The sequence below is a fragment of the Myotis myotis genome, unplaced genomic scaffold (assembly GCF_014108235.1).
Source record: "Myotis myotis isolate mMyoMyo1 unplaced genomic scaffold, mMyoMyo1.p scaffold_m19_p_3, whole genome shotgun sequence".
Taxonomy (NCBI): domain Eukaryota; kingdom Metazoa; phylum Chordata; class Mammalia; order Chiroptera; family Vespertilionidae; genus Myotis; species Myotis myotis.
Genome location: NW_023416335.1, coordinates 103644736 through 103658230, shown reverse-complemented (window position 1 = coordinate 103658230; position 13495 = coordinate 103644736). Strand labels below are relative to the sequence as shown.

General features: G+C 42.5%; 1 protein-coding gene across 5 annotated transcripts in view; it reads left to right on the top strand.

Annotated features, from left to right (window-relative positions):
- PROSER1 (proline and serine rich 1) overlaps positions 1 to 13245 on the top strand; it is a 69703-nt gene extending 56458 nt beyond the window's left edge. For all 5 annotated transcript variants that reach the window (XM_036297796.1, XM_036297797.1, XM_036297798.1 and 2 more), the window contains 3 exons: positions 8973 to 10749; positions 11230 to 11380; positions 11932 to 13245. In XM_036297796.1, coding sequence (XP_036153689.1) covers positions 8973 to 10749; positions 11230 to 11380; positions 11932 to 12054 — 2051 coding nt within the window. In that variant the 3' untranslated portion in view covers positions 12055 to 13245. The remainder of the gene's footprint in view (positions 1 to 8972; positions 10750 to 11229; positions 11381 to 11931) is intronic.
- Positions 13246 to 13495: the final 250 nt, after the last annotated feature.

Sequence of the window (13495 nt, the reverse complement as noted above, 5' to 3'; positions counted from 1 at the left end):
GCTGGCTGTGGCCTGGGATCATGGGGTAGGCGGCTTCTTCATCTCCTGAGCCGAAGCCAGCCTTAGGCACTGGAGCCGGACTTCTCTGTCTCCCCTGACTTCTGCGTCTCCAACAGGCCTGGAGCGGCCAGAGCCGGATGCTTGCATGGTAGCTATGGCTGTGATGCAAGTATCCCGGCTCCTGCCTCCGCCATCTTTGTTGGGTTAATTTGCACATCACTCCTGATTGGCTGGTGGGTGCGGCTTGTGGACGTTGTGAAGGGCCAGTTAATTTGCATGTTTCTCTTTTATTATTGTAGATATTGAGATGCTCCTATATTGGGTACATATATGTTTGCCAGGGTTATGTCTACTTGTTGGATCAATCCCTTATTATTATGTAACTGGAGGCCTGGTGCATGAAATTGTGCACTGGTACGGGGAAGGGGAGTTCCCTCAGCCTGGCCTGCACCCTCTTGCGGTCTGGAAGCCCTGCAATCAATTTCCCCGCAGAGGGAGGCCCCACTCACCTTCTGCAGTGCCACCAGCCAGGTAGCCTGGGTCTCCCTCTTCAGGGCAATAGATCGTGGGGCTCCACAATCATTTGCCCCAATGAGGTAGTCCTTGCCCACATGACTGTGGCTCCACAATGGATCACTGCCACAGAGGGAGGCCCCGACCACCCACCACAGCACCGCCATGGGGTAGCCTGGGCCTCCCACTTGGGGCAATAGATTGCACCCTGCAGCAGGAGGCTCAGCCCACCCTGCCGCAGCCCACTGGTCGGTGGCCTGGGCCTCCCTCTTTGGGGTGATTGTGGAACCCCTTGATTGTTCATCCCACCAGACAGTGGCCTGGACCTCCCTCTGTGGGGTGATCATGGGGCGATGACAGGACCCCCGACCAATCGCATCACACCCGCCTTTGCTGGCCTGGCACCAGTGGGTATCATAGTGTGGTCATCCAGAGGGTCATTCCACTGTTCGGTTGATTTGCATATTATGCTTTTATTACTATAGATCACCTTCTTTGTCTCTTGTTATGGCCTTTGTTTCAAAGTTTATTTTGTCAGATGTAAGTATTGTTGCCCCTGATTATTTTTTATTTCCATTTGAATGGAAAAATTTTTCACTTTCATCCTGTGTGTGTCTTCTGTTCTGAGGTGGGTCTCTTGTAGATAGCATATATATGGGTCATGTTCTCACCCATTCAGTTACCCTATGTCTTTTGATTGGAGCATTTGATACACTTACATTTAATGTTATTATTGGTTCGAGGCCCAGTACACAAATCCGTGCATGGGTGGGGTCCCTTGGTCTGGCTGGTGATCAAGGCCTATCAGGGAGCCAGTCTGCCGGGGCAAGGGACCCCAGGAAGTTGGCTGGCCGGTTGGGGGGCTGGCCGGCCTGGGGAAGGAGCCGTGGGAAACTGGCTGGTGGGGGGGAGAGTCCACCTGAGGTTTGCCGCCCAAGGGGGCAGGGCTGCGGGAGGTTGGCCAGCACCCCCCCACCCATTGGTGTCAATTGGTGGGCCAACCGCTGGTGGCAGGCCGCAGGAGGTTGGCTGTGGGAGCTCACTGACTACCAGGGGGCAGCTACTGCGTTGAGCATCTACCCCCTTGTGGTCTGTGTGCATCATAGTGACTGGTCGTTCAATCATAACAGTCGCTTAGGCTTTTATATAGATAGACTAGAGGCCTGGTGCACGAAATTTCTGCACGTGGATGGGGGGGACCCTCAGCCCCCCCTGCACCCTCTGCAATTTGGGACCCCTACACCTTTTTCTTATCTAGCTAACCTCTTCACATTTTAAAATATTAACTGAAATACCACCTACTCTAGGAAATCCTCTTTGAACAAATCTCTTTACAATCTGTATTAAGTATTTTTCTTTAACAGCAACTTAGAGTGGATGCAGTGTACTTCTGATTCTTGCATCTGAATTTTTTCTTCTTGCTCTTGTAATAGCAAAGCTTATCCAATTTACATTTGCCCTTCAGGGGTTTATATTTGGTTCAGTTTCTAGTTGGCTCCCTGCTTTTTTTTTTAAGCAATAAATTTGGGTTGTGATAGTAAGCCTCACTTTTAATCAAGCCTGTAGGTCTCCCTATCTGAATATTTCTATAATACCTATCACTTTAGCATACCAGAGATTGTGTTCATGTATAGAAAATAACAATAAATGTCACCTGATCATTTGCTCTTCTAGTAATATTTTATAGCAAGATGTATTATCCTAGTAATTTAACTATTACAAAACTGAGGCGTGCAGAAATAAATCACATTGAACAATAAAGAATGACTCAATTATCAAAGCATAGTACACTTAGAGCCTCCCTTGTCCTGTGCCTCAGATATCATAGCACATTACACAGTTCACATGGAACTCAGTTTCCTTTAAAATAGGAAGGGATCCCATACTCATGAAGCAGCTACTTCCACATATATTTTTTTTATTTAATTCACAGCACATACTCTTTGTACTAATTGTTGGAAAATCATCCTAGCAATTGCCTCTGTTCCTCTCTATTGTTGCCTTACATTCTGATGTCATTACTGCGCTTTTATCATCCACTCACTCTAATAAGATTATGAATTCTTTAAGGGCTGGGATCATGACTTGAGCTTGTGTGTTCCCTGTCATGGTGCCTAAATAAATACTCAAATGCCATCCAGTCCAAATGACTGTGATGAGAGAGGCCCATGGTTGCTGTAGACCTCTGATTTTTATTTAAGGGGCCTCACTTATTCTGCACCTTTACAGAGGGGTGAGTAGTGGCTGAGGGAATTTGAGGAAACCCAGACAGAATTCTCCTCCTAAAAGATTTTGCTAAGCTGGCGCCCAGAACCACCGGGCATTTGTCCAATTAAAACCTGGACACACAGCAATAACCAAGGCACTGTTCTCCTACTGCTAATGCCTAGGGATCAAACCCCAGCCTGTAGGAACTCACCCCGGCTGTCAGGACCTCGCCTGGGTGGACCTGGGCTGGTGCTCCTAACTCTGGGGAGAGGAAGACTTCCCGTGGCTGCAGGCTAGAGGCCCCGGACTCCGCGCCACCTACCCGAACAGGTCCATGGTGCAGGCTCTTCAGCGGAACGGCTTCTCCGCCTGGGATCGCAGGGAGGCGTGGCCTGTTCTGTTCGCCCCGCGAGCGATCGCGGGGAGGTCTGGCCTGTTCTGTTCGTCCCTCAAGCGATTACGGGGAGGCCTGGCCTGTTCTGTTCACCCTGCATGCGATCGCGGTGAGGCCTGGCCTGTTCTGTTCGCCCCATGAGCAATCGGGGGAGGCCTGGCCTATTCACCTCATCAGCGATCGCAGAAAGGCCTGCTCTTTTCACCCTGCGAGCAATCACAGGGTGCCCTGTTCTGTTCGCCCCGCAATCGATCACGGGGAGGCCTGTTCTGTTCGCCCCGCCAGCGATGGGGGAAGGTCTGGCCTGTTCACTCCGTCAGCAATCGCAGGGAGGCCTGTTCTGTTTGCCCCGGGATCGATGCGGGAGGCCTGGCCTGGCCTGTTCGACCCGTGATGGGCGCTGGGCTGGGGGGCGTGGATCCAGGCTGCCACTTGGCACCTGTGCATGCGCAAGTGGCCCCAGGGTGGGAACATCCCCTTGGCGCCTGCGCCCGTAGGCCCAGAGTGGCCGGGGGTGTTCTGGGACCCCAGCTGCTCAGGGCCTATGCACGGGCCTACAGGCTAGGAGCAGCCTGGGTCCCGAGGATGTTCCCAGGACCCAGGCCGCTGGGCACCTGCGTATGCAAATTAACCCGCTATCTTTGCTAGGTTAATTTGCATACTCTCCTGGTTGGCTGGAGAGTGTAGCGGAGGGACGGTCAATTTATGTTTCTCTTTTATTATATAGGATAGATAGATAGATAGATAGATAGATAGATAGATAGATAGATAGATATTTATTGCTATTTTTATTCTTCAGGCCTATGTTTCTCTCTTTATATGCCTCTTTCAGCAGTCCCTTTAACATTTTTTCTTATGCTGGATTGGTGGTGATAAACTCCGTGAGCCTTTTTTTCTCTGGGAGGCTATTTTATTTTAAATTTTTTATAATAGCCTTGCTGAATAGAGTAGTCTTAGTTTCAGATCATTGCTTTTCATCATTTTGAATACTTTTTGCCATTCCCTTCTGGCCTACAGTGTTTCTGTCGAGAACTATGTTGGCAGTCTAATGAGAACTCCCTAGTAGGTGACTGACTGCCTCTCTCTTGCTGCCCTTAAAATTCTCTGTCTTTATCGTTTGCCATTTTAATATGCTGTATCTTGGGGTCATCTTGATTGAGCCTTGCTGTCCTACCTGCTTTTGTGTGACTTTTTCCTTTATCAGATTAGGGATGTTTTCTATCATTTCTTCAAACAGGTTTTCTATCCCTTGTTCACTTTACTTTCTTCTCCCTCTGGTACCCCTGTGATGCGAATGTTGTCTAGTTTCATGTTGTCCCAAAGTTACTTTTAGCTGCCCTCATGCTTTTTAATTATTCTTTTTCCTTTTGTTGCTATTTTTGAGTGATTTTTCTACCTTGTCTTCTTATTCAGTGATTTGAATTTCTGCTTCTTCTAACCTGCTGTTGATTTCTTGTAGTGTATTCTTTATTTCAGCTATGCCATTTTTCTTTTCCAACTGTTTGTTTTTCATGGGTTCTATGTCCTTTTCATGCTGTCTCTTTGTTGAGCATTCTTAAAACCATCATGTTATACTCTGTTTCTGAAAAATTGCTTGCCTCCATTTCATTTAGATCTTTTTCTGGAGATTCCTCCTGTTGTTTCATTTGGGGCCTGTTTCTTTGTTTTCCCATTGTTGCTGTTTCTTTGTGGTTTTGTTTTTTTTCCTGTGTATTTGATATGACTGCTATGTCTCCTTGTCTTGGTGAAGTGGCCTTCTTTGGTGAAGTGGCCCCCTTGACCTTCTGACGTGGGTGCAGTAGGAATATCCCGTTTGGGTTTTGTGGGCCCTCCTGTTGTATTTGGGTCTTGAATTCTGTCATCCCTTTCGTATGTGAGCTCAGCCCTCACGCTTGCTGCCTGTTTGGCTCAGCCCCAATCATGTTATGCCAACTGTTACACAGAACAAAACAAGGCTGATAGAACAAAACAAGACAAAGCAAGCCAAACCAAGAACAACATGAAAAATAAAACAAAACTAAAACATTAAAGACTAAAAGAGAAAAACAAAGCCACAAAGACCAAAAGTATTATAGGAGAGAAAAAAAACAAAAAGAAAAAGAGAGAGGATATCAAAGAAGAAAAAGAAAAGAAATAGAATAAGTATAAAAAATAAAAGTATAAAGGAAATACTAATAATTTTTAGGATAATAATAAATGAAAATATAGAATAGGTAAAGTAAAACAAGAATAGAAAGTAATAAAATAAGAAATATTAAAGATAAAGAGTAAAGGAGGAATAGAATAAAAGGAAAGAGACATAATAGATATGAACAAAAAAAGAGAAGAAAAGAAAACCTTTGGATCTGCTATTTGTGGAGCTCACTGGATTTTGCTCTGTTGTTGAATCTGGCCTGGGATGTGTTGGTTCCAGGCTTCTCAAGTGGTTCTCTGGTGCAAGCCAATGTCAGTTGCTGTCCCTGCCTGGCCCTGGGCAACCTGACAGAAGCATGACAAGGTGGATTCCCAAGTAGTGCAGTGGGAAGAGCCTCTATAGCCCAGTGGCTGCATCAGCCTCAGTTCTCACACCTTGAATGTCCCTGTTCTTAGTTGCTCTTCCTTCCTGCCAGGGCTGACTAACAGATCCTGAGTGATGGATGAATAATTACTCTGACGTGTGTTTCTGTGAACAAGAAGGCTATGGGAACCAGACAGCCCTGTTCATCTGCCTCTTTACGCTTTTATTGAAACAAAAGCTTGAACTAAAATTAACTTCTAGATACTATCAGCAGGGTAAATATCCTTGAGAAGACACATGCATCTGCAGTGTCCTTTAAGCAAGGACGTCTAAAGACTAATAAACATAAAGATTCCAGTAAAACACCCAGGGGCTCAGACTTATTTGGAAAAGTTAAGGCAGGGGTAGCTGCCTCTGGTCAGCTCCCCTGGATGCCCCAGACCTTTCAGAGATTCCTCCTTACAAACTTTCCAAACAAGTTTCATACTTCCCCACACCTTCCCCTGTAGAACTGGGCACTGTGGGTTATCCCCGTCCTAGACAGGATGGTTTAAACAGACTTATGTTGGGGGTGGTGCCTGTAGTTTATAGGAGGGATGGCTGGCACTTCCTCTCCTTTAAATGCCTCACCTCTAGGTGGCTCACTTGCACCCCCTTGCTTCCACCTCAAGCAGGAGGGGATTTAAAAATAAATAAAAATCAGCCCTGCTTTGCACTCTAATCTTTCTGTGCATCTGGCCACCTCTGGGCCGGGTCTTCACCCAGGCTTTGACCAGGCCAAATGTCAGAGTCCCCCCACACTGTCAGACCCAGCTGCACCAGTGCAAATTTCCAGCCCAGAGCCCTTCCTCCTTGCCTCAGGTTGCTGCAGGGTGGGACAGAAGCAGCTGTTCCAGACGTGGAGAAAGGGGTGCCTCCCCTGTGTTCAAAGTAGAACTGACCCCCTTTCTCCAGGGCACACTATCCAGCCCCAATCCTGCTCTCTACCAGAAGTTCTTCCAGGGAATAAAGGGTCCCTCAGATTTACTGCTAGGTGTACCAGTCAGACCCCTCTGCTGTCTCGGAGTTATACCACGTGGCCCCTCCCACAGACACAGATTGGGCCAAACTTCTGAGGTGGGATGATGGCGGGGTATCTGTTGCCAGTCTCTCCGGTGAGTCTCAGCCTTGGGCATCCCCAGCTGCACTTCTGTAGCCTCTGCAGCCAATGCCACCCGGCCACCTCCCCCCACGCCCCTAGTGCTCCTGGCTGGCTTCACAGTTGAGCCTCTGTCCAGCTCCCGATTCCAGTGACACCCAGGGCTAGGGAGCTGACAGCCCCTATCCTGGCAAATGCCACAGCCCCCAGACCCTAACTCCTGATGGCTTTCTATGTGGCTTGGTCTGGCGTGGAGATCTTCGGTGGTGGCAGCAGTGCTGCACACCTAGTCATGGCCACCCTCAGAGGCTTCCTTCAGGAAGGATTTTGTAAATCTCACAATATGGTGGGGGTTCCAAACCTTCCTGCATAATCTTTTAACAAGTTGGTTAATCACACCAAGCCTCAGATTGCATATCTATAAAATGGGCTATTAGTACCTATCTCAGAGGGTTATGTGAGGACAAATGAAATAGTGGGCATAAAGTACTTAGCACAAGATCTGACAGGTAGTGTTTTATGTTTAAGACTGAAATAGATGAGAGGAAAGTGGGGTTTATTTTTGTTTTGTTGCTTTTTAACTGCAGGTAATATGATTAATAGTATATAGCTTTTGCTTTAGTATATAAACAGAGTTTGCCTCTATAAAGAACACTATGGGACAGTTTGGTTTTACATTGCAGTCTGTCATTAACTATGTTGTCTCTGGCATGTAGTTAAATAAGATGGTGAATTCTCAAATGTTTCCCAACCAATGTTGACTTAAATAATTTTTGGTACATTACTTATAAACACAGAAATAGGTATATATTTTTTTGATTCTAGTTCTTATAAAAACAAATACCCAAAAAAGTACAAATCTATTTTCTTATTTACTCTAAATTTAAAATGATAGCTAGTCTTAGTTTTTTGAAACTAAATTACTGCTTACAATATGAAATGCTACAGGTTTAAGGCCTTTTGAGTTTAAAGTTTATATACTTATATATTATGTTTTTCAAGTTCTACCATATTTCTTTTGTAAAACTACTGTACCATATGGCACTCTTTGGCTGTCACTTAGTATAGAAATGTATTGTGTATATGCAGTTTTCCTATGATCCCTTCCCCACCCATGTTTAGCATAAATGTAACTTCATTAACATTAGCTTCCTTGTCAAAATAGTCTTTATTATGCATAGATTTTAAAATTTAAGTCTTAATCATGCAAAAATTTATCAATCTATTACTACAAAAGGAAGATTGTCTATTTACAACTAAAACAGACTTTGATGTGAGTATAGCAGCAGATAGTTGTCATTATGACATTAGCTACTTAAGCCATTTGGTACCAAATAAATCATCAGAGTTAAACATTGTCACTGAATTGATTCAGGGAAGAAACCCAAATCATCCCCAGTATTGTGTATGTTAATTATTTATAGATTTTATCAGATTAAAAATATAGAAATTTAAGAAGTCTTGGGCGTAAGTGCTTAAATGGGTTTGGGAACTGTAGTTGAGATAATCATGATGGATCCAGTGCAGTAAACACATTAAATACACACATGCCATGCACTATGCTAGGTGCTAAGGCTCTAAAGATGATATATACATGGCCTCTGTCCCTAAAGGAGCTCCTAGGACAAGCCATGTAAAGCTAGAGGTTAAGGTAGTATAGAGGAGTCAGTATGAGAAAATGCTTAAAGGAAAAAAATCTATATAGATTGATAATCTGAAATACTTAGTTCAACTCACAAAGTCTCGACAAAGAAGACTGGAGAAATTGGCATAAATCCTGGAAGGCCTTAAATGCCCCTACAAGGAAAGTGATGTCCTAAAAGCTCTTAAGACTTGTATTATTACTTTAGATAAGTGGCTTGAAAGAATTAAAGGAAAAGTTAGCACACTGACATTAATCACAATTAAAACAAATTCTTTAAATTTTGAATAATTGGGAAAATATGAAAAGAAAGTTTATTTGCTAACTGCTCAAGGCTTTATCAACTATGAGTTGAATGAGTGTTCTAAGCAGAGTCTGAGACAACTGGATCTAACAGGGCCTCATAGTGAAAATCCTGGTAATGGAATCTAGTAATATATACATTGGAATAGCCTATTATCCCTGTCATTGATTTACTTTGATATTTGTTAAATATTACAAAAAGTTTTATGCCTTTATTTTGATTTAAAATTTGACATTTCACCATGATGATAAATTTTTGCCTTTTTCCCCCCAATAGCATTTTCTGCCCCAGCAAGTCAACTCTTTTCTCCTCACGGTTCTAATCCTGCAACACCTGCAGCAACTCCTGTTCCTACTGCATCCCCTGTTAAGGCAGCAAATCATTCATCAGCATCAGCAACTGCCACAGTTTCTGGGCTGAACATGCTGAATACTATCCTTCCAGTGTTCCCAGGGCAGGTCTCCTCAACTGTTCATACACCTCAGCCATCAATGCCAAATCCAACAGTTATCAGAACCCCTTCATTGCCAGCTGTCACTTCTGTCCACAGCACAATGTCTATTCCTGTTCCTTCAGTTTTTCCTGGCCTAGTTCCACTGCCAGGTTCTGCCACTTCTACCCCGGTCCCTCAGGCCACATCTATACCTCGGGCCACTCCTACTTCCAATGAAACATTTGCTTCTACTTCTGCTTCTTTTGTTAGCCTCCCATTTTCTGCCACCTCTACTGTTGGTTCTACCAACAGCCCAAATCCTGCTTCATTGTCATCAGTTTTTACAGGTCTCCCCTTGCCCTTAACACCAACATCCCAAGGCATGTCCAACCCAAATCCTTCTGTAATTGCTGGTGGTTCTGCTCCCAGTGTTGCTTGTCCACTTGGTCTAAATAATCCTCTTCTGTCTGCGTTAAAAGGCTTTCTGACATCAAAGGATACCAATTTAATAAACTCTCCTGCTTTATCCACTGCTATTACAAGTGGGTTGTCTTCACTCTCTTCTCTTACTAATCACAACTCAGATTCTCCTGCTTTAGCCCCTAACAAGTGTTATGCCCCATCAGCTATTCCCACCCCACAGGAGTCTTCTACTCCAGGATTGGCCATGTTCCCAGGCCTTCCATCTCCTGTGGCCAACGCAACTTCCTCTCCCCCTACTTTGCCTGTCCAATCTCCTCTAGCTACTCCAAAATCAGCTTTAACTTCAGGGCCAGTTAGCTCTGGTTCCTCAGCTATCCTTTTGCATGGCCCCCATCCAAGTAACTCAGACTTGCATATTACATCTAACCCTGCTGTAACAACTATTTCTGCTACAATAAAAGCTGAACCCACAAGTCCTACTCCCTCAGCCTTTAAAGGTCCATCTCATTCTGTGAATCCCTCTCATAGCACTTTAGGTTTGTCAGGGACACTAGGTCATGCATATACTTCAACATCAGTGCCCATCAGTTTATCTACTTGCCTTAATCCTGCATTATCAGGTCTTTCCAGTTTGAGTACTCCCTTGAATGTTTCAAATCCCCTTTCTTCTATTTCCCTTCCACCACATGGTTCCTCCACTCCAATCACTCCTGTATTCACTGCTCTTCCTCCCTTTACTTCTTTGACCAGTAATTTTCCTTTGACAGGTAATCCATCTCTTAATCCACCAGTATCTCTTCCAGGGACATTAATAGTCACCTCATCTGCAACTGTCACATCCATATCTATCCCTCATCCTAGTTCTACATCAGCTATTCTCTCAGGGCTTTCTGTCTCAGCACCAGTCTCAGCAACACCTTTCCCCCTTACCTTGTCAACTGCTGTCCCCTCACTTTTTTCAGTTACTCAAGGACCTTTGCCATCTTCAAATCCATCCTACCCTGGCTTTTCTGTCTCTAACACCCCCAGTGTTACCCCTGCTCTCCCTTCATTCCCGGGGCTGCAGGCACCTTCTACAGTTGCAGCAGTCACACCACTACCTGTCACTGCTACGACCCCATCACCAGCTCCTGTCCTCCCAGGATTCGCTTCAGCTTTTAGTTCCAATTTCAACTCTGCTCTTGTTGCACAAGCCAGGTATGTGGATAGTTTAGAAATAGGATAAAATCATTCTTTACCTAACTCATAGCTCATAGTCTTATTTTTAAGTCATTCAAATTAAAGTCAATATAATTGTTCGGTGGTGCCAAATTATGTTTTTCTGGGCTGAAACTTCAGTGCTTAAGAAAATGTTTTATGACTCTTCAATCATGTTAAGGTAAATATATAAAACATGAATGCCTACTCAGATAATTTTAAGATTTGTATTTGGTAATTTATCCTGATTATAAAATCACAAAAAATAATGTCTATGCAAAACATAGACTTAATTGAATTCAGAATATAATACACTTTATAACAGAAAGTACATTTATATTAGTGAGTGGCTGACTTTTATGATTTTCTTCCAACAGAGAAATTCTAAGATTTTTTTTACATGTTAAGATAGTATTTGACAAATATAGAAGCAATAGCTTTTATGTCTTATTTTTTTTTTCTGTTTTCCTATCATTTTAGCTTATCATCTGGACTTCAAGCTGCAGGCAGTTCTGTTTTTCCAGGCCTTTTGTCCCTTCCAGGTATCCCTGGATTTTCCCAGAACCCTTCACAGTCATCCTTGCAAGAATTGCAGCGTAATGCAGCTGCACAGTCAGCATTGTTACAGCAGGTAAACAGACAATGTCCGGCATAAATAAAATGTCATATAACTTCTATAGTGATAATCTTACCATACCAATAGTGATATCCCAGCATTTGCAAAAAATGACTCTTAGCAGAATGTCTAGAGATATGATAGCTAATTCTTCCAAAATATGCAAATTATACTTGTCTTCCTTCAGAAAGGTAACTAAGGTGATAGAATATATTCATCTGTATGAATTGTTTTTCCTGCTTATATATTTGCAAATCTGAGTTTTAATATTTTACAAATAGAATATTTATACATGACTGTTAAATTCAGCTTGTCTTCTACAATTTAAGCACATTTTCTCTAGAAAACCTATTTTTAAATCATTTTAATGGCATTTCTGTGCGCCTCCACCATCAGAAGAAGTTGAACATTTCTTAAAAATTTTAGGAGACTGAGCAGACTGATATTGTCCAACTTTTTTTCTTTCTTTTCTACCTCAAATATCTATACTGTTGCATAGACAGAAGCAAGTGCAGACTTGGTGGAATTTGGCATTCTGCTAAACTGTGTGTTCTTTTTTCTATCAGGTCCATTCAGCTTCAGCTCTGGAAAGCTATCCAGCTCAGCCGGATGGGTTTCCTAGTTTTTCTTCAACGTCAGGAACACCATTCTCTTTGCAACCAGGCCTGTCCCAAAGTGGTTGGCAGTGAATATAATTTGCATTTACCTTTGGAACACCATCAGAATTGCCTAAGGACTATAGTGAACAAGCTGACAAATGTGAACTTGTCCAAAAATCAGAAAATAAGAATGAGGGTAATCCTGGGGAAATTGGGATAAGAGTTTTAAAACATGATTGCATTTTTAATGGTTTTAATTATGAACACTCCCCTTGTGTAAATATGCTGATAATGAATTGTATGGAGAATATTTAAAAAGTGTTTGGGGACTTCTCACCTCCCATCCTATGAAATTTTGCATCGTGTATGTGATTTATATAAAAAGAATACTAAAGAGGAGGTTGAACTCTTAATAGCCGAATACAGCCTTAAATCTGCTTGTATAGCGTCCACTGACAAAAGTAATAATTTGTGCCTCAGACTTATGGGTTGCATGTGGCTCTAGGGGAGTTACTACCCTTGGTATGCATGAGTGATTCCTATTAGCATCATTGGAACACAGAACCCCTTATGTATTCACAAAAGGGGACTTGAGACCCACAGTTATTTTTTAATTTCTGGTATTAATGATCATACATATACTGCTGAATTTAACTCTATATTTAAGTAAGTGAAAATGGTGCTTAATATAGACTTTAGAATGACTTTCAGGTATTTTTGACTACTTACAGAAATACAAGTAAGGCTTGTGATAATTTGCCTTCAGAACTTAATCTCAGCAATATCCAAATGAATGAGAAACATTTGAGTGACTCTTGGGCCACCTCTATTACTCATTATACTCTGGAGCTCTTGGTGAATGTTTACAATCATGGGATGTAGTATTTCTATTTGTATTTAAAGTCAAATGCTTATCTAAATTAATTACGTGACAATAGAGGAGATTTGCTCTGTTAGTAAATATGCAGTGTGTACTCTATTTAAGGATCTGTGGTAGTATAACATGATTGTATGTTATTAATTTAAGTATAATAACTGCCACATTTGGAGAGACAGAGTAGGGAGAATTATTTCCAATCCTATAATTAAGAGTGTAAACTATAGAATCTACTGTAGTACATTTCAGCATCTAGAAGTTTTACTTTTATAAAGATGGTGTTTGGAAGATGTTGCTAATGTATTTTCCTTCAACACGGGGAACAAACTTTTTAAGTATATTAATAAATATTCCTGTATGGTTAGTTTTTAACAATTTTTTTAAAATAAACTTTATGGATATAACATATTTTATAAGTGACTTATTAAATCCTTAGATGGGCTTTTTTAAGTTTTTGTATGTGTTAGAGCCAATACATAGAACATTTTTGTCCAAATTTAGTTGAAATTCAATATATACTACTGATTACTCACTTATTTAAATACTAGTGCACAAAATTCATGCACAAAATTCGTGCACTTGGGGCGGGGGTCCCCTCAGCCTCGCCCACGCCCTCTTGCAGTCCGGGAGCCCACGGGTAATGTCCTACTGACA